This window comes from Cervus canadensis, chromosome 13 (assembly GCF_019320065.1).
Source record: "Cervus canadensis isolate Bull #8, Minnesota chromosome 13, ASM1932006v1, whole genome shotgun sequence".
NCBI lineage: Eukaryota > Metazoa > Chordata > Mammalia > Artiodactyla > Cervidae > Cervus > Cervus canadensis.
The window spans coordinates 24,791,739-24,813,897 of NC_057398.1; the positions used below are offsets into that span (position 1 = coordinate 24,791,739).

Sequence of the window (22,159 nt, forward strand, 5' to 3'; positions counted from 1 at the left end):
ATAGTGTGAAGTAAGTCAGAAAGGGAAATATAAATATCATATACTGATGCATATATATGGAATCTAAGAAGATGGTACTGATGAGTTTCTTTTCAGGGCAGCAGTGGAGAAACAGACATAGAAGACAGACCTATGGACCTGAGGGAAGGGGAGGAGGGAGAGGGTAGGATGTATGGAGAGAGTAACATAGAAATTTACATTACCATATGTAAAATAGATAACCAATGGGAATTTGCTGTCTGACTCAGGGAACTCAAACAGGTGCTCTGTGACAATCTAGAAGGGGAGGATAGGGAGGGAGATGGAAGGGAGGTTTGGGAGGGAGGGGACATGGGTGTACCTATGGCTGATTCTTATTGATGTATGACAGAAAACCACAAAATTCTGTAAAGCAATTATCCTTCAGTTAAAAAAATAAATTAAAAAACAATATAAGGGCGTGAGTGTGCCTGCTCTGTCACTCAGTCATGTCCACCTCTTTGTGACCCTGTGATCTATAGCCCTCCAGGTTCTTCTGTCCATGGGATTCTCCAGACAAGAATACTGGATAAAGGACTTTCATGCAAATCACAATGGGAGAAGTAGTGCAGAATGTTGAGGCGATCCAGTCAGCTAGTACAAAGTCAGGGTTGACCAGACAGGGGGCTCCTTGCCGCAGCCTCAGCTGTGGTTTCAGTCATGGGTCTGACATGGATATGCTGCCAACTCATCTCAGCAAAGTCGCCACATCACCAACTTGGCGGGGGGTGGGGGGGAGTGCGGATCTTTTATTTTTCTGCCTCGATCTTACTACTCTGCTGCAAGAGAGGCAGCCCACAGATATTGGTGTGATGAAGGTGACTGTAATATGAAACGATGTATTTTAGTTCCAACAAAATACTTTTAATGAAATTCATTAATTTTTATTTAGGTATAGTTTATTTATAATATGTATTAATCTTAACATAATACAATGTAGTGACTCAATATTTTTATAGTTTTTACTCCATTTAAAGTTGTTATAAAATAATGGCTATATTTTCCTGTGCTATATATCTTTGTGGCTTATTTATTTTATACATAGTAGTTTTTATCTCTTAATCCCCTACTCCTGTCTTGCTCTTCTTTCTCCCCACTGGTAACCACTAGTTTGTTTTCTATATCTGTGAGTCTGTTTCTGATTCCAACAGAATAGTTTTTAAATGTTGATAGTAGTGGTGATGGAGGCAAAGACCTCTACTAAGACAAGAGTGGTACATATGTGATAGATGCTTTTATGTGAAAAGGAAACTATTTAAAAAAAGCACATCCCTTAAAGTGTGATTTCCTTTCCATTTATCCTAGGTTTCTAATAATGTTTTCATGTATATTCCAACATTTAATATACACTTTCTTTGGCATCGTAATTGGATGTGGACAAATCAAAGATTTTCAATTTCACATTGTAGTTTTCATGTCTATCTTATTTGTAACAGTGAATTTTGTAAGGTAAGGATTATAATTTAAAGTTTGCTTACTGGACTCAGGTTCTCAAGTCCAGAATTAGAATTGAGAAGTGGGTTATAGCAAAAGGAGCTATGGACATGCAGTCAGGAAACCTGTATTGTTGTCAAGGTCCTGACAATAGCTTGCTGTGCAACTAAGGGAAAGTCTATTTACTCTTCAAGGTTTCATCTGTAAAGAGAGAAGGGGCAGAACAGGAGCATCAGCATAACCCATGAGCTCGATAGAGATGCAAATTCATGGGCCCATCCCATTTAACTGATTTGTATCTCTGGAGATGGGATGCAGGAAACTGTTTCAACATGTTTAAGTGTGAGCACCCCAGCAACCAGATTAATGGCTCCTAACATTTTGTTGTCTTCATCATCATTTATTATTGTCATAACTATGATAAAGCCATTTATTTAACATTAACTGTGCACAGTATGTCACAAGAAAATAAAGTGTGTCACGGTTTCCGTTGTTTCCCCATCTATTTGCTGTGAAGTGATGGGACCAGCTGCCATGATCTTAGTTTTCTGAATGTTGAGTTTAAGCCAGGTTTTTCACTCTCCTCTTTCACCTTCATCAAGAGACTCTTTAGTTCCTCTTCGCTTTCTGCTGTAAAGAGACTTATTGAGAAAAATGTTTTGGAGATGGTGAGTCAAACAAAGGTCTGGATGTCATAATCATTGCTAGCATGTGTTAAGTGCAGATCACCCTCTAAACATCATTCTAAGCCCTATGAATGTTACTTCATTTAGTTGAATCTTCATGAAAGTCCTTTGAGGCAATTCAGTGACTATTATTTTTCCATTTTACAGATGAAGAAATTGAGGCTTGAAGAGGTTAAATAACTTGCTTAAGGTTTCATAGTAATAAAAGTCTAAATGTGAACCTAAGTAGACTGACTCCAGAGCCTTTGCTAAACTGCCTTTCTCTTTTTGTTATCAGGAAATGACATCAGTTGTTCTATTTCATCTGGACTCAATGGTATTTTAAAGAAAAATCTTTCAGTAAGGCTGAAAATGTAGCTAATTACTTTGCAGAAGACTTAAATGCAAGGTGGAGGTGCTGTGCTGTGCTAAGTCTCTCAGTCATGTCCGATTCTTTGCGACCCTGTGGACTGTAGCCCACCAGGCTCCTCTGTTCATGGGGATTCTCCAGGCAAGAATAATAGAATGGGTTGCCATGCCCTCCTCCAGGGGATGTTCCCAACCCAAGGATCGAACCCAGGTCTCCTGCATTGCAGGTGAATTCTTTACTGTCTGAGCCACTGACAAGCTCCTTAGAAGGTCATGGCAGGATTCAGAAATTAGACCAGGAGGAGCTGTAGATCATGAAGAGTTTGCCCAAATTAATTATATATATTATAGATGGCAAATTGTGGATAACAGGAATCCTCTAAATTGTCTTATGAAATTCATAGCTAAGTGACTGATACACAATATCTTTTTTGAAGCTGAAATTTATCAGTTGTATTTCTGCTGAAATCTCATTTGAAGGACAATGAGATGCAAGTCTATTACAGATAGAATCTAAATTTTAGCATAGGGTCCTATAGAAAAATAATCTATAGTGAAAGGAGGCAGGAATAGAAATTATTTGTGTGATTTAGTATATGATTCTTGGGGTGGCTCAGCTGGTAAAGAATCTGCCTGCAATGCGGGAGACCTGGGTTCAATCCCTGGGTTGGGAAGATCCCCTGGAGAAGGGAATGGCTACCCACTCCAGTATTCTGGCCTGGAGAACTCCAAGGACTGTATATCCATAGGGTTGCAAACAGTCGGACACGACTGAGCAACTTTCACCTTCACTTTCCTGTAGCAGCTCAAAAAAATTTGGTTGAGCTAAATTTATTAAAGTGTCTACAATGATTTTACTTTTTCCTCATGACAGGTCCTCCTGGTCTAATTTCTGAATCCTGTCATGACCTTCCAGGGAGCTTGTCAATGTTATCTGAAGAAGTTTCCCTGCATGGATTTACTACCAAAATCCTAAACAGGACACACTAGTATTAATGATAATTTCTTATACTTGTATAGAGCTTCTAGCCTTATTTTTCAAGATTTAAGTATTATATGCAAAATTTAGAAAGTAGATTTAGTTAGTCCCAGAAAGTTTGAACAACTTATTAATAAACTGGATTGACTTCTCTTTTCTGAAAAATTTTTCATGAAATTTAGTATTTACTACAAAGTATCAACTATACCAAAAAAAAAAAAAAAAAACCCAAAACACATGAATACATAAGGCGTGATTTAAACTAAGTGTTTTTCTTTCAACAGGTTTGTTACTGTTGTGTTAGTAAGCCCTATTCTGATGCATTCAAGTTATGAGTACAACTGGAGGTGGGGAATTGTTATAGCATGGTCTGGAATTAAAGGAGTTTTTAGCTTACTCTTTGCTCCTGAAGTTCATAATCTGGCTGAACAAACAGTAGAGTCACCAGAGCTGGTAAGAAAAGTCATATCCCATGATTATTCATATTTACTCATTTTTATTTTGTAGCACTTTTCATAGTACCCAATAATGAAAGTTAACCATTTGAAAAACTAGATTTGGAAAATGCATTCTTTTAAGTAGAAAGGAACTTATGGAGGAAAGTTTATGTTGACAGTGTGAAAGGGACCAAATATAAGTAGTGGTGATGGCTGTGGGAGTCAGATACACTTGGGAATTGAATTCTGGCCTCACCATTCACAGGTTGAGTGATCTTGGGTGAGTTTAGACTTGTGGGACTTCAAGTTGAGGATCGCAGTGATGCTTAGTAAAACACCTGACAGCTTAGGAAATGTACAGTAGGTGTTGTTGAACATACAAATGCTGTTTTTCAAGACCTTTCAGAAAGTATGAAAAAACCAATAACCTAGCTAGAGCATTCTAGTTCCTATAGCATCAGAGTGAAAACTGAAATGCTTATTAAATATACTAAGGAAAAAAGGACTTTATAAATGTTTGAATTAAGGATCTAGTTAATATTTATATCTTTTCAGTTCAGTTGCTCAGTCGAGTTCAACTCTTTGCAATGCACAGACTGCAGCTTGCCAGGATTCCCTGTCCATCTCCAACTCCCAGAGTTTACTCAAACTCATGTCCACTGAGTCCATGATGCCATCCAACCATCTCATCCTCTGTCATCCCCGTCTCCTCCCACCTTCAGTCTTTCCCAGCATCAGGGTCTTTTCAAATGAGTCAGTTCTTCACATTAGGTGGCCAAAGTATTGGAGTTTCAGCTTCAGCATCAGTCCTTCCAATGAATATTCAGGACTAATTTCCTTTAGGTTGGATCTCCTTGGAGTCCAAGGGACTCTCAAGAGTCTTCTCCAACAGCACAGTTCAAAAGCATCAATTCTTTGGCACTCAGTTTTCTTTATAGTTCAACTCTCGTATCCATACATAACTACTGGAAAAACCATAGCCTTGACTAGACAGACCTTTGTTGGCAAAGTAACTCTCTGCTTTTTAATATGTTGTCTCCATTGGTCATAACTTTTCTTCCAAGGAGGAAGCATCTTTTAATGTCATGGCTGCAGTCACTATCTGTAGTGATTTTGAAGCCCCCAAAAATAAAGTCAGCCACTGTTTCCCCATCTATTTGCCATGAAGTGATGGGACCAGATGCCATGATCTTAGTTTTCTGAATGTTGAGCTTTAAGCCAACTTTTTCACTCTCCTCTTTCACTTTCATCAAGAGGCTCTTTAGTTCTTCTTTGCTTTCTGCCATAAGGGTGGTGTCATCTGCGTATCTGAGGTTATTGATATTTCTCCTGGCAATCTTGACTTCAGCTTGTGCTTCTTCCAGCCCAGCGTTTCTCATGATGTACCCTGCATGTAAATTAAACAAGCAGGGTGACAATATACAGCCTTGACGTACTCCTTTTCCTGTTTGGAACCAGTCTGTTGTTCCATGTCCAGTTCTAACTGTTGCTTCCTGACCTGTGTACGGATTTCTCGAGAGGCAGGTCAGGTGGTCTGGTATTCCCATCTCTTTCAGAATTTTCCACAGTTTGTTGTGATCCACACAGTCAAAGGCTTTGATGTAGTCAATAAAGCAGAAGTAGATGTTTTTCTGGAACTCTTGCTTTTTCAATGACCTAGTGGATGTTGGCAATTTGATCTCTGGTTCCTCTGTCTTTTCTAAATCCAGCTTGAACATCTGGAATTTCATGGTTCACATACTGTTGAAGCCTGGCTTGGAGAATTTTGAGCATTACTTTACTAGCGTGTGAGATTAGTGCAATTGTGTGGTAATTTGAGCATTCTTTGGCGTTACCTTTCTTTGGGATTGGAATGAAAACTGACTTTTTCCAGTCTGTGGCCACTGTTGAGTTTTCCAAATTTGCTGGCATATTGAGTGCAGCACTTTCACAGCATCATCTTTTAGGATTTGAAATAGCTCAACTGGAATTCCATCATCTCCACTAGCTTTGCTCATAGTGATGCTTCCTAAAGCCCATTTGACTTCACACTCCAGGATGTCTGGCTCTAGGCGAGTGATCACACCATCCTGATTATCTGGGTCGTGAAGAACTTTTTGTATAGTTCTTCTGTGTATTCTTGCCACCCCCTCTTAATATATTATGCTTCTGTTAGGTCCATACCATTTCTGTCCTTTATTGAGCCCATCTTTGCATGAAAAGATGCATGGTATCTTTTCCTTGGTATCCCTCCATCACTTGAAGAGATCTTTAGTCTTTCCATTCTATTGTTTTCCTCTATTTCTTTGCATTGATCACTGAGGAAGGCTTTCTTATGTCTCTTTGTTATTCTTTGGAATTCTGCATTCAAATGGATATATCTTTCCTTTTCTCCTCTGCCTTTTACTTCTCTTCACAGCTATTTATAAGGCCTCCTCAGACAGTCATTTTGCCTTTCTTTTTCTTGGGGATGGTCTTGATCCCTGCCTCCTGTACAATGTCACGAACCTCCGTCCATAGTTCTTCAGGCACTGTGTCTATCAGAGCTAATCCCTTGAATCTATTTCTCACTTCCACTGTATAATTGTAAGGGATTTGATTTAGGTCATACCTGAATGGTCTAGTGGTTTCCCCACTTTTCTGAATTTGGCAATAAGGAGTTCATGATCTGAGCCACAGTCAGCTCCTGGTCTTGTTTTTGCTGACTGTATATAGCTTCTCCATATTTGGTGGCAAAGAATTTAATCAATCTGATTTCGGCATTGACCATCTGGTGATGTCGATGTATAATCTTCTCTTGTGCTGTTGGAAGAGGGTGTTTGCTATGTCAGTTGTGTTCTCTTGGCAAAGCTCTATTAGCCTTTACCCTGCTTCATTCTGTACTCCAAGGCCAAATTTGCCTGTTACTCCAAGTATTTCTTGACTTCCTACTTTGGATTCCAGTCCCCTATCATGAAAAGGACATCTTTTTTTGGGTGTTAGTTCTAGAAAGTCTTGTACGTTCTTCACAGAACTGTTCAACTTCAGCTTCTTCAGCATTATTGGTTGGGGCATAGACTTGGATTACTGTGATATTGAATGGTTTGCCCTAGAAACCAACAGAGATCATTCTGTTGTTTTTGAGATTGCATCCCAGGACTGCATTTTGAACTCTTTTGTTGAATGTGATGACTACTCCATTTCTTCTAAGGGATTCTTGCCCACAGTAGTAGATAGAACGGTCATCTGAGTTAAATTCACCCATCCTAGTTCATTTTAGTTCTCTGATTCCTAAAATGTTGACGTTCACTCTTGCCATCTCCTATTTGACCACTTCCAACTTGCCTTGGTTCATGGACCTAACATTCCAGGTTCTTGTGCAGTATTGCTCTTTACAGCATTGGACTTTACTTCCATCACCAGTTACATCCACAAATGGGTGTTGCTTTTGCTTTGGCTCTGTCTCTTCATTCATTCTTTACGTCATTTAGGGCTAAATAAAAATTAATTTCTTAAAAATTTTGGCCTAGGCTACATTATCCACAGTGCAAGACAGAACTTGGTTTCCTTTCTAATCTCTCTCAAAACCTTTTCCCCATGGGCCACCCAGTGGATTTCCAGGCCAGTGGGAAATCAGGCAGTGGCAGCATCAGTGGGATGCCAGGGAAGGTCCAGAGAGCCCAGAACATCTGCTGACAGTGTTAGCATACCTTGGTATTTGTGACAGTACTCTGTGAGCTTGCTGGATAAGTCGTTAGAAGTTCCTAGAAGTCCCCAGGATACCCCTGCCACTTCCTGGTGAGGTGAATCCCAAACCTACACCTGGGAGGGTGAAAAGCACCTAAATAATGTGAATTAAGAGCACTACCCATCAGGACTTCCTTGGTAATCCAGTGGTTAAGTCTTTACCTTCCAATGCCGGGGGTGCGGGTTTGATCCTTATTCAGAAAGCCAAGATCCCACTTCCATTGGGGCCAAGAAGCCAAAACATAAAACAGAGACAATATTGTAACAAAGTCAATAAAGACTTTAAAAATATTCCATTCCAAAAAAAATTGTTACATAAAGAAAGAACACTACCCACCTCCCAACGAACCTTAATTTGCAGGTAAATGTACAGAGTTTTTTGATCTTATCCTACTGCAAGTACAGAATTTTCCCTTCTTTGCTCTTTTACTCCTGTCCTAGAAGATCCTAGGAGTACAGTGGTTTTTCAAATGTCTTTTCTGGAAGGAGCAAGTATCACCTCCCTCATCTTGTATGTGAGGAAACCAAAAACAAACAAACAAAAATAGCATGTTAGTGAAAGAACTCAGGCACCCTAACTCCCAAAAGAGAAAGCTGATTTTTTAATAGTGCTTTAAAAAATAATGGAGTATCATAATCCTCACCATCTTTCCTGAGGATTTACTCTCCAGGTCTGTGGGCATGGTCTGGAAATGCATTTGGAGTCCAAACATACCTGTGGTTTTGCAGGGGGTTTGGGTCCTTCCATGTTCCAGAGGAAAAAAATAATGACCAATATTTGAAGTCCCTCAGTTTTATTTTGTGCAGGGAATTGGCCTAAAACCAAGACAATGAAATGTTAACTAACATGTGAGTATCATTTTCCAGTGTTTCCCAAATCTGTCTGATGTTGCGAATCTGTTTGATGCCACTCCAGACCTACAGAATCAGAATCTGCAGGGAATTAACCTGGGAGTCAGTGTCTTTAAGAAGTACTTCACGTGCTTATTAAATAAGATCAGTCATTTGGGAAATACTCTCTGAAAACACACTGCTGTTAACTCCATGTTTCAGTAAAGGATGTTGAAACTTAAGAGTAGTTGAATTCACTGGCCTTAAATTCCATGGTTAGTAAATGGCAGAGCCAAGATCTACAAATGTGGTTATGCTTCTGTGCGGTGCCTCTCTGAACCCCACTACAGTTCCTGTCTGCTTCTTCAGAGCTTCTTGTAAGGCTTTATGTAGTAAATACTTGCGGTGGGTGCACTTCCCTGTCACCACTGCCTGCTGTTGCTGAATTTCCTGCCCCAAAACAGCCCTTTTGCCTCTTCTTACTTATCAGAGGTAGGATTTAAAAGTGTGGATTAAGGTAGAATTTTGTTGGTGATCAATTGAACAATGATACCCTTTGGAGAACTTATTAATGTGTGTGTGTTTTTTCTTTCAGTTTATATTGTACATACAAGTAATATCCTTAATGACCTTGGGAATAAATTCATACATGATGACTCGTTTGGCCAGGACATTAGGTAAAGTCTACTTAACCAGGAAGAATAATGTGGATAGATTGTTGCTGGAGGTGGGACATTTCTTCTGGAGCTCAAAGAATTGATCATGAAATAACTCAGTTTTCATCCACTCCCTGTTAATAGAAACCACATTAAGAGTGCCTTAAACAAGACAGAAGTTGTTTCCCACCACCCCCCATCAGAAAATCAAGAAGAGTGGGATGGTTCTGTCCTACGAGGTTGTCCAGAGATTTCAAATCCTTCTTTCATTCCTCTTCTGCTTCCCAGAATGTTGCTCTTGTCTGCAGGGTGGAAGTGGGCTCACAGTCACTGTTATCTTCAATCCAATCAACTAGAAAGGGAAAATGGGGTGGGAGTGATGGTGGTGGTGATGGTGTCAATGGAGAGTAAGGAGCTTATTTAAAGAAGCTTCCTTCTGCTTCCTGAAGTTGTACATATCATTACCACTCACAGTCCATTGGCCAGAACTTAGTCTCATGGGCACACAAGGGCAAAGGAAGATGGGAAGTACTATCTTAACTGACCGGTCATGTGCTTAGCCAAAGCATGGAGATTCTATTGGGAAAAGAAGAAGAGGAGAATGAAGGGGAGCAGTAAGCAGGCTCTGCCAGAGTTGCCTATTTCTAGAAAAAATGTGAAGCTGTTGATAATAAAGTATATAAATATAATAAAATCACAAAAAAGCCCATGATCAATAGAGAAATCAGGATAAGATAATCAGTGGCAGTGGAGTCCATGAGGAGAGAGAGGGTGGGGCAGAGTTACACAGAGTCTTGGAGGAGTAGGGCCTTAGTATCATCCAGTGTCCCATGGCCTGATCCTCAGGTTTGCTGGTGCAGAGGCCTGATTTTGTCAGAGTGTCTAGAATTAATCAGATGGCTGGAAATTTACATCTGTTGCACTCCCAGGAGAATAGAAATGCAGCAGAAAATCAATTTATTAATTTATAATAAGGATGATTTCTTTCTATGTCTGAAATAATTGTGATCATTATTCAGGGTATTCACCTCTAAATACCAATTTCGTTAATAAATCAAATTAATAATCAGAAGGTTTCTTGGAAGGTATGGAACTTGGGAGAGGTTGATGAAAGGTTACTGAGGAAGGAGAGTTCTTATAAACAGAGAAATAGCCTGGTGAATCCAGCTTCTCTGCTTGTGTCTTCCCATAGTTCTGCCCACTCCTGAAACTGTGCCTCATCAACACTATGGCAGAGCTTCTTGTGAAAGCTGACCTCAAAGTCCAGGGCTCCGGGGTACGAATAGGACTAGTAAATGGGGCAGAGTTTTGGCAGCGCTCCTTCTCCCTTAGTCATGGGGTTTGCTCTTGTTTGCAGTGGAAAGTTGTGCTTGGGCCAGCACGAGCTTGCTACGCTTGAGTGTGAGTAAAGTTAACCCGATCTCTGAAGGTTTGCTTACACCTCCCTTCCCACCAATTTTTATAGGCTTTCAGAGATCCAGACCCATTCTGCTCTCTTGGCTTATGACATAGCCTCTGGTTTTCTCCCTTGCTTGTTTGCTTGAGATTGCTCTTACTCTGATACTCAGAAACAAGATCAAGAGGTTTTACTATCATGGAAATATTTTTTTCTTCTCCTTTTCTTCCCATACAATTTTTTTTATTGTATTAACTGAACCTCAGAATTTTCATTATGAAACAAATATGTATGGCATGTACTTTATCCTCAGAATCGATGCTCATCCTTTCTAGAATTACTCGCATGTTAGCATGTAATTGACAAAGCTGAATTTTATCAGGAAGAATTTCAAATTAGCTTCATCCACCTGGTCTAATGCTTTTGAGAGATCCATCCTCTGAATCTAGAGCTTGTCATACTAAGTGAAGTAAGTCATAAAGAGAAAAACAAATACTATATGATATCACTTATATGTGGAATCTAATAAAAATAAGACACACATGAACACATTTATGAAACAAAAACAGGCTTACAGATATAGAGAACAGACTTGTGGTTGCCAAGAGGGAAGGGAGGGAAGGACTGGGAGTTTGGGATTAGCAGACATAAACCTTTACATATAAGGATGGATAAACAACAAAGTCCTACTCTATAGCACAGGGAACTATATTCAATATCTTGTGATAAATCATAATGGAAAAGAATATGCAGAATATGTGTATATGTGTGTGTGTGTGTGTGTGTGTGTGTGTGTATTAGGGCAAGGCTTCCCTTGTGGCTCAGCTGATAAAGAATCCACCTGCAATGCGGGAGACCTGGGTTTGATCCCTGGGTTGGGAAGATCCCCTGGAGAAGGGAAAGGCTACCCACTCCCAGTATTCTGGCCTGGAGAATTCCACTGGACTGTATAGTCCATAGGATCGCAAAGAGTTGGACACGACTGAGCAACTTTCACTCACTCATGTATATATATAACACTATCACTTTGCTGTCCAGCAGAAATTAAACACAACATTGTAAATCAACTATACTTCGATAAAATTTAAAAAAAAAGAAGAGCGAGGAAAAGATTCATCCTCATATTCTTCCAGAATCATCTTAAACACAGGAGTTCATTCAAATGTACTGGTACAACCAATCAGTGCCCTTATACCCGTGTTTTCCCAGAGCAACTGGAAAGTGGCTGTTGCTCATCCTAATGGGTGGGATGTAATTATGCAAATCAGTAAACTTTCTCCTTGTGTGCTCTATGCCATGGGAATTTTAAATCCAAAGCTGACACACTCTAACTCTTTAGCATGAAGTCAAATGCATCTTTGCTCTGGACCATAGAGAACTGAGAGGGATGTGATTTCAAATCTTTTTGAATCCCTGAAAATTTCAAATATCAAACACCACAGTGTCCTGTAGAGAATGCAATAAAGTTAAACTGAAACATTTTAATAACATTTTAAACTATTTGAGACATCTCATGTGCAGTTATAAAGAGATTAACATTTAATTGATGTACAGTTTATTTACAATGTTTTGTTAAGTTTCTGCTGTATGGCAGAGTGATTCATTTATACATATGTGCACATTCGTTTTTGTATTCTTTTCCATTATGTTTTACATAGGATGTTGAATGTAGTTCCCTATGCTATACAGTAGAATCTTGTTTTTTATTGAGAACAGTTTTATTGAGATGGAATTCTGAGTGTGTAGGCTGAGCTCACTCACTAATTAAATTTCTCCTTTTGGTAAGCAAGCTTGATAGCTGTAACTTCAAGTTGATACTTCAGGATTATACAAACTGCCACAAATTTTGGATATAAAGATTTGCTGGTCAGGAAACAGAGATGTTAAATTGGAGGCGTCTCTATTGCAGTGGTCTTTAAATTTTATTATGTATAAGAATCAGTTGAAGAAGTTGCTAAAATGAAAGTTCTCAGGCCAATCAGGTTCTCCAGACATAGGGTAAAGCCCAGGAATAATTCAACAGGCAATTCTTCTACTTGTAGAAGGTACAGGTAATTTTCCATACTTTGAGAAATACTGACTGGATGACTTGAAATAGTGAGTCATGTTTCTAGTTATAGGAAACAAAAAGAAACTAAGAAAATATTCTTTAGCAGTTGGGTCAGATAAAGTTGAGCTGCACAGCCGAAAGGAAATGGGTAGTTGGGTAATTTCTGGAAATTTTTGGACAAATAGTTGTCCTTGCTCTAAGCACTCTGGTTTGGCTCTGCAGGTGATGCTAAGATTTCACTACATCATGCAACATTTCAATTCCCTGTGCATTCTTCACTATTTTATTAAGGTCCTTCCTTTTCTTTGTCATAGATTTGTGTGCCCTTTCCATTCCAAGACAGATGGCCATGCAAAATGCCATTAAGCACATCCAGGAGATGATACAGAGCAGAATAACTTTATTTAAAACAGAAAAACTTTTGACAAATGTTAATTGGACCTTAGTAGAAGAAAAAACAAAGATTGAATACATCATTCCTGTGAGTTGATTCCTGGCAAAAACTGTCCTTTTCCCTTTCTCTCTGTTTCTTTTGTTTATTGTGCAAAACTTGATTCTGTTGGTTACAGGTCAGGATACTGAAGAGAGATACATTTACTAGCTTTTTTCTATCAGCCAAAATACTCTGAATTCTGTCTCTGAACAGATGTTGGTGATCTAGCCTTATTTGCCAAATACAAGAAGTTTTTACAAATAGGCTGATTGAGTAACTATGAATGGCCTCTGCCAGGGTGATATTTTCCAGCTGGTTGAGGAAGTGAGTGATCTCTCCCTGTACAAGTACTATTCAAAAGCAGAAAACACAGGCAGCTTCAGAGAGCAATCAAGCATAGACCGGTTTGGGGAAGAATTTGGCTTCTAAATCTCCCCAAATGAATAGTTACTTCACCACAATTGAAAGCAACATTTCTAACATGGAGAATGTTTTTCACTTACACACAGCCCTTCATTTTAGCAATTCTGATTTGAGTTATTGGAATCTTGGTCAAGCAGTGTTTGACAGCTCCTAATCCTTTTTACTTATTTTTAAATCTATCTCTGTCTGTTTAGACTCCTCATGTTTCAAGTGACAATAAGGCGAAGGAAGAGTTCCCAACAGATGAAGTTTTACTAGAAGAAGCCCGATTGCATGTAGTTATGATACAAATAGTTAGTATCCTTCACATAATCTGCTTTTTATTTATGTATTTTATTCTTGCAGTGTTTTTAATTCTTACATATGGTTTTCAGGTGACTAGAAAAATGTTCACCTTTTGATTGGTTGTTAAACTTTATGTTTGATTTATGAAACTTAGAAAAATAAATTTCTAAGGCTTTAAATTCAAGTTACAAACCTTATTCTATTTCTAAGTCTAGCAAATTTTAGCAGTTCACTTTTAGGGAACCTTTGAATAATATTTTGTGCCACTTACATAATTAAACATCTTCAAATATTTGAAACTACTTTTACAGATTTAAGTATGCGAGTTCCATTTATATAAAATGTTCTCAAATGCTTATTTAACTCTTGTAAATCTAATAGGCTAGAATAAATATAATGAATCAAACATTCTCTTAAAATATTTAAGATTTAATATTTGAATGTTATAATGTAAACATAGATTATGAGATAAAATCAAGTTTGAATCAACTTATCAAATTGTACATTTAAAACTGGGGTTTTATTCTAATAGTACAAATTTTATTCAAATTTACAAGTATATAAAATGCTCATTATGCCCAGAATCCTTCCTTTTTATTTTCATTTTATTTTTTTAATTTTTTTCATTTATTTTTATTAGTTGGAGGCTAATTACTTTACAATATTGTAGTGGTTTTTGCCATACATTGACATGAATCAGCCATGGATTTACATGTGTTCCCCATCCCGATCCCCCCTCCCGCCTCCCTCCCCATCCTATCCGTCTGGGTCTTCCCAGTGCACCAGCCCTGAGCACTTGTCTCATGCATCCAACCTGGGCTCATGATCTGTTTCACCCTTGATAGTATACTTGTTTCAATGCTATTCTCTCAGAACATCCCACCCTCGCCTTCTCCCACAGAGTCCAAAAGTCTGTTCTGTACATCTGTTTTATTTTCATTTTAGAATCTATTATGAAGAATTTCTAACGCATACAAAAGTAGATAAAATAACGTACTGAACCTCCATGTACCTATCACTCAGCCTTCACGAAAATCCACACATGACCAGACCTGCCCCATCTATACCCTCAGTCACTCCCGCATCCCCCTGGTTATTTTGAAACAAATCCCAGATGTTATTGAATATATCATTTCATCTGCAAATATTTCAGTATGTATCTTGAAATTTTAAAGTCTTAAAAAACAGTAAAATACTAACATTGTGCCTAAAGATTAATTTCTTAATAACATCAAATATTGGTCGATGATCAGATTTTCAGTTATCTCATAAATGTGATCAATGCATAGTTCCAGTTTACATCTTTAAATTGCATTTCAATGAAATCATATATTGCAATTAATGAGTAGTACTTTGCTTGCGTGCGTGCTATTGCTTCAGTTGAGTATGACTCTTTGCGACCCTATGGACTGCAGCCCGCCAGGCTTCTCTGTCCATGGGATTTTCAAGGCAAGAATACCAAAGTGGGTTGTCACGCCCTCTTGCAGGGGATCTTCCTAACCCTGGGATCAAACCCGCATCTCCTGTGGCTCCTGACTTGCAGGTGGATTCTTTACTGCTGAGCCATCAGGGAAGCCCAGAATATGTACTCTAGGTCTCTTTTAACCTATAAATTCCTCTTTTTTTTTTTTTTTCTATTGAAGAACATATTTCTCCTTAATACAGAAACACTAACACTATATTATTTTAAAAGCATTTTTATAGTTAATTTAAAATGTTCTCAGATTTTGGAAGGTTCTTACCCAGAGATATAAAGTATGGTCATGAATTCTTTGTAAAACCAATCTCCTATTGAGAGGTAGTGTCTATATCCCTCACCATCATTGAACTTGGGTTGCTCTTGTGACTTGTTTTGACCAAAGCCAAATGACTTTGGGAATGTAATGGAGCCTTAAGGAGATTTGCAACCTCCCCCTTCTTCCACTTTGAATACCACCCTGAGATTGTCATGTGAGGAAGCTGGCCTAGCCTTTGAAGAATGAGAGGCCATACAGAAGTAACCTGAGGCATACAGCTGAGAGTCAGTACCCTACTACCAGATTTTGCAAATGAAGCCACTTTAATTTAAGGCTTGGGACAGTAGACTCAAACTCTTGATGGTAAGAGATGCAAAGAATTTGTGACCACATATAATGTACCATGTTCTGCTCACTGGCCACATATATTTATACCTGTCCTACAAAGCAAAGGGCTTCCCTGATGGCTCAGTGGTAAAGAAACTGCCTGCCAAACAGGAGACATAGGTTCGATCCCTAGGTCCAGAAGATCCCCTAGAGAAGGAAATGGCAACCCACTCCAGTATTCTTGCCTGGAGAATCCCATGGACAGAGGAGCCTGGTGGGCTAGAGTCCATGGGGTCGCAAAGAGGTGGACACAACTGAGCGACTTCGCTTCACTTAGCTTTCAGACGAGGTACAAAGCAAAACACACTCATCTTTTTCTAAGACTCTGTATCCCCCCCACCAGCCCCAGGTAAGCTTTATCCCATTATGGTAGCAGATCCAAAGTCTGCTACCTCATGATGTTCATTTGGTCTAGGATTGCTCAGGCTCCTTGGTTGGATCTCTTTAAGTATGATTCCTCTTGATACACAGAACAGTGGACTAAAAAGAAGTTACCTGTCTCCTCAGCCTCCACCTCCACTGCCATCCCCAATCCCAACTTTCAGTGGTAATCAACAGACACTTCTGTTCAAGAAGGAAGAGAACAGGAAGCATTGATTAATCACTGGTCCTTGGCAGTTCTGAAATCCAGCTGGGCATATGACCTGGTTCTCCTCATTCTGTTATCATAGGAGGTAACCCATGTTTGGGCTTCCCATGTGGCACTAGTGGTAAAGATCCCACCTCCCAATGCAGGAGATGTAAGAGATGAGGGTTTGATCTCTGTGTTGGGAAGATCCCTTGGGAAAGGGAATGGTAACCCACTCCAACATTCTTGCCTGGAGAATCCCATGGACAGAGAGGAACCTGGCAGGCACTGTCCATAGGGTTGCAAAGAGTTGGACACGACTGAAGTGACTTAGTATGCATGCATGTAATTCATGTTTGTGACTGAGTGATCTTCTCAGACTGATTTCTGCCAGTAGAAATGGAAATTCCTATTCATTTAGAACTCTTAATTATCTTTTAAGCCCACCCTGATACCATTTCCTTAAAAACTCTGTTTTCAATGAGTCTGATTGTAGTCTATTCTACTCTGTAATTCCTTTTCGTACAGGCCACATACCAGACAATATGGGTCTGAGAAAGCCTTTAGTCTGCTTGAGAGGGTAGACTAAGCACTGCCTTTAACCTCTAAGTGGTCTTATCCAAGGGTCTTGAGCCACAACCTTGACTTGATCTTGAAGCTGAGGTCATAGTTTACTGGCAGAACTCTAGATTTGATTTTCATTTTACCACCTGGAGAGACTGCAGATGGAAAATGGGTTTGGTTTTCAAACCAATCATGGCCTCTTTATATTTTCTGTAATATCTGCTTACAGATTGAACTGTTACCCTTTCGTTTACCCCTCTCTCCTCATACAGTATCACATGCAGCTAGAGATAAAAACAAATCTTGTATATTAACATATACATGTGGAATCTAGAAAAAAGGTACAGATGAACCATTTCCAAAGCGAGAATAGAGATGCAGATGTAGAGAAACAGACGTGGGCACAGGAGGGGAAAGGGAGGGTGGGACAAATTGGGAGAATCGGGTTGACATATATACACTACCATGTATAAAATAGTTAATGGGAATCAGCTGTATGGCATGGGAGTTCAGCTTGGTGCCCCATGACAACTTAGATAGGTGAGATAGCAGGCGGAGGTGAGAGGGGGGTTTAAGAGGGGATGTGTTTATCCTTATGGCTGTTCATGTTGTACAGCAGAAACTAACACAACATTGTAAAGCAATTATATTCCCCTCAAAAGTTGACACTTGAGTATTTCTAGAATATTTGAAATCCAGAAATCTCTTTAGCCAGATTCATAAATTCATTAGGCACATCTTCCGCTTTCCAAATTGCCTTAGGTGACAGTATTGCCAGTTGTGCTGGCTCGTCATAGCACAACTGCCTCCCTCCAGCCTTCTATATCAGTTTTCTCACTGCTTTTCCAGCTTCCAGTCTCCTCATTGCCTTTCTAGCCTCTGCTCATCACCTTGTCCCAATACTAACAACACATGGTCTAGCTTTTTGTTATGGAGACGGTCCGCAATTGGTACTGATTTCTGTTTTGGTTAGCCTTTGCTATACTACAAAATTTAGTGGCTGAAAACAATGATTTGGTATTTCTCACAGTTCTGTGGGTTGGCAATCTGGATGATTTTGTTGCTGGTCTTGCTTGGGACCACTCATGTGTCGGCTACCATCTTAGTTCAATTGGGGTTGGAGGGTCCAACATGTCCTTACTCACAGATTTGGCAGTTGACTATGTTGTATTTCAGGGCACTTTGGATCTCCTTCACATGGCCTCCTATCTTCCAGTAGAGTGAACTGGGCTTCTTCACTACATGGTGATCTCTGGGTTCCAACAGGGTGAGAAGAGGAGCTGCAAGGCTTCTATCTCCTAGGCTCTGGAAGTGGAATAACATCATTTTTACTCCCATTCAGTTAGTCAAAGTAAATCCCAAAGCTAGCCCAGATTCAATGAGTAAAGAAGAGCCTACCTTTGAAGGGAAGAGCAGCAATATTAGTTACAAACAGACATGGGCAGCTATGTTTCATTGGGACCATTGTTATACTGCCCTACCACATTTACTTTTTAAAGCAATAATGCCATGTAGTGATCCACTCCATGTTATTTTTTTAAAGAAATTGAAATATATTTGATTTACAATGTTGTGTTAGTTTTAAGCATACAGCATAGTGGTTCAGTTTTTTCAGATTATATTTCATTATAGGTTATTACAAGATGTTGAATATAATTTCCTTTGCTATACAGTAAATCCTTGTTGCTTATCTATTTTATGTGTTGTAGTTTATATCTATGAGTATAATATTCCTAATTTGTCCTCCTCCCTTTCCTTTTGGGTAACTATAAGCTTGTTTTCTATGTCTGTGAGTCTGTTTCCATTTTGTATATAGATTCATTTATATTATATTTTAGATTCCACATTTAAGTGATAGAATATTTGTCTGACTTGCTTCACTTATTTTGATAATCTCTGCTGCTGCTGTTGCTAAGTCACTTCAGTCATGTCCGACTTTGTGCAACCCCATAGACGGTAGCCCACCAGGCTCCCCAGTCCCTGGGATTCTCCAGGCAAGAACACTGGAGTGGGTTGCAATTTCCTTCTCCAATGCATGAAAGTGAAAAGTGAAAGTGAAGTCGTTCAGTCATGTCCAACTCCTAGTGACCCCATGGACTGCAGCCTACCAGGCTCCTCCGTCCATGGGATTTTCCGGGCAAGAGTACTGGAGTGGGTTGCCATTGCCTTCTCCATGATAATCTCTAGGATGACCCAAGTTGCTGCAAATGGCATATTTCATTATCTTATATGGTTGAGTAATATTTCATTATATATATACTCTATTATATACATATTTAATGATATATGTATGTTCCATGATGTATTTACATATATATATATATATAATATAGTCATATCTTCTTAAGCCAACTGTGTTAGTGGGCACTTGGGTTGTTTCTGTGTCTTGGTGATTGTAAATAGTGCTGCTGTGAATGTTGGGGTGCGTGTATCTTTTTGAAATAGAGTTTTGGGGTTTTTGGGCTATATACCCAGAAGTAAGATTACTAGATCATATGGTAGCTCTATTTTTTATTTTTTAAGGAACTTGCATACTGTTCTTCATAGTGGATGCACCAATTTACATTTCATACCAATAGTGTACAAGGGTTCTGTTTTCTCCACACACTTTCTCCAGCATTTATTACTTGTAGCCTTTTTTGATGACAGTCATTCTGACCCATACGAGGTGATACCTCCCTGTGGTTTGGATTTGCGTTTTCTCTAATAATTAGTGATGTTGAACATCTAAAGTAAACTCTTTGAGCTGTATAGATTTTGGGGTTCCTGAAGCCAGAAATCTTTGTGTCTTTTATAACATCCAAGGGAGTACTTTGCAAAAATTGCATATTCTGTAAATATTCAAATTGAATGAAATTTATTTCTTGCTATAGTTTTTGAAAAGTATACTTTAATATACTGAGTTCAATAATAATAATGAGGGCTATGTAAAGGTCAAGTAGAGTACATTTCACTAATGTTTTTGTCCTTTGTAATTTTTATTTAAAATTTTATGTTTAGAGTAGCTTTGAAAAGCAGTGTAATGATGGAGTCCTTAGTGTCGAGGCAGCCCGGACATTAATTGGTGCAACCAAAAGCTATTGCCACATCCAAGGAAAGTAAGTATAATGTTTCTTTAATTGACATTTCCAAAATTGAATGGGTATGTGATAAAGAATGAAGACAGCTGAGTGTCCAGATTGATCAATCTTTTTTTAAATTTATTTTTTAACTGAAGGATAATTGCTTTAGATTGATCCATTTTTTAAATCTTATCTCTCTGTCTGTCCATCCATCTATCCATCTACTTCCTAGTTTACTTGTTTATACTTTTCTCCCTGAAGATTCATGAGTTTGATGACATTGGGAGTTTCTGGAGGAAGATTTAACTGCAGAGCAATTATATGAGAGGAAAGGGGAGCTATTAAAAAGAACCCACGTAGTTTTAATTATGATTATAATTCTTTTGTCTTTATATTGTATTCACTAAATTACTGCATAGGGGAGGTAAGAAGGCCTGGAGCCTACTATTAAATTGCTCCCTGGTGTGGAGCAGGATTTGGAGGAATTAATCCAGCCTATGAAATTGATAGGGACTTCCTAGGTGGCTCAGTGGTAAAAAAATCTGCCTGTCAATGCAGGAGACGTGAGAGATGCAGATTCAATTCCTGAGTCAGGAAGATCCTTTGGTGTAGGAAATGGCAACCCATTCCAGTATTCATGCCTGGAGAATCCCATGGACAGAGGAGCCTGGCAGGCTACAGTCCATAGAGTCAAAAAGAATTGGACCCGACTGAGCATGTGTGTGTGCATGGGACTGATAGATGCAATTAAATATGTTGGGAAAAGCTCAGTATCTTAGAGATATATTGATATCCGGTTACAGTTCTGGTAAACATTAGATAATGAATGTTCGAAGACAAAGTTATAGAGCAACTTTAGGAGATTCTTTCTGGGTGATAGTTAACATTTCATCAGCCTGGTAATATATTTGGGAGATGTAGCATCAGTTCCTAAATAAAGTTTGGGAAGGATAGGGAGTTCAGGGCCAAGGAGAATCTTGGGCTAGGCAAGGCATGACAAAAGGAAGCTTGATTTTGAACCTCAAAGAATTGGGCTGGAAGAGTTTTAATTATATTCTACCTAAGGTCAGAAAAGTTTCAGGGACGTAGACTTTAGGGGTCTCATGCTAAAATTGTTTCTGTTCCATGACCATGGGTGGTTAGGTGGGTGGATACAGAGGCGTATTTAATAAATGTATATTATATTTATATTTAGTATAACTTTTCATTTTATATTACCCAAAGGTATAGCACTTGGTTTTCATCATGTATATATTTTTTTCTCTGTTAGATTCATGAGTATTTATGATGTTTCAACTTATGTAAGAGCTAGAAGTTGGCTTGTGAAGTTTAAACACACATTAACTTTCTTGGAATATCATAAAGATAAGACATCTGCTATTCTATATGGGTAAGTACTGTGAACCTTTAATAGCAATGTACTTGAAAATATGACCTTTTCTACATTGTTAAAATAGGCTACCTTGATTTTCCCTAAAGAAAAAACCTCAACTAATATTACAGTCAACTCTTATTGATTGAGTAGGGAAGCAGCAGAGTGCTTACTTCTCTTTTTCCATTCTGTTTTAGCAATTTCATTGACACCTCTAGTAGAATGTGGGTAGAAAAAAGAAGAAAAAGATGGTTATATTTGGGTTCTTCAAGTCATAATAGTCTTGTCTTAGTGTCACATTACATGTTGGACTTCTTTCATATTCTTCTGGGGTGCTTATGGGTGAGAAATAGCAAACTCAAAGACTAGATTTAACTCTCAACTTAATTTCATGGGCATGAAATTAATTTCAACTGTGGCATGGGATGGTTCTGTTGATGTCTATAGTTAGTAAAAACACAGCATGGCCTTAATAAACACCTACAGTCATTGTCCAAAATATCATAAGATATGTATTTTACTTAACTTGTGTAGACTCTTTGGTTATATAAATTGTGAACTTACACACTTTTTAGGCCAGAAAGACAATATTTTTCTACTAACAAAACATGTCAGATGAGAAGACACTGGGACCATTAATGTTAATAAATTTTAAATGGGTGTTAACATACTTTTCATAGTAAATTATGGTCATTTTTCTTACTGTCTTTGATTTATTAAGTTTATGGAAAAATATAAAAAATTAAAACCCTAGGGTTTTGACATATATCTATTTAACATCTTTTTGTC

At 38.5% G+C, this 22,159-nt stretch overlaps 1 protein-coding gene across 1 annotated transcript in view; it reads left to right on the forward strand.

The window, feature by feature from the left end:
- Nucleotides 1–22,159, forward strand: part of SLC9C2 (solute carrier family 9 member C2 (putative)) — an 87,457-nt gene that overhangs the window by 28,265 nt on the left and 37,033 nt on the right. Inside the window, exons 8-14 of the mRNA XM_043484623.1 lie at nt 1,324–1,467; nt 3,750–3,918; nt 9,034–9,115; nt 12,855–13,021; nt 13,591–13,689; nt 19,937–20,034; nt 21,269–21,388. Coding sequence (XP_043340558.1) covers nt 1,324–1,467; nt 3,750–3,918; nt 9,034–9,115; nt 12,855–13,021; nt 13,591–13,689; nt 19,937–20,034; nt 21,269–21,388 — 879 coding nt within the window. The remainder of the gene's footprint in view (nt 1–1,323; nt 1,468–3,749; nt 3,919–9,033; nt 9,116–12,854; nt 13,022–13,590; nt 13,690–19,936; nt 20,035–21,268; nt 21,389–22,159) is intronic.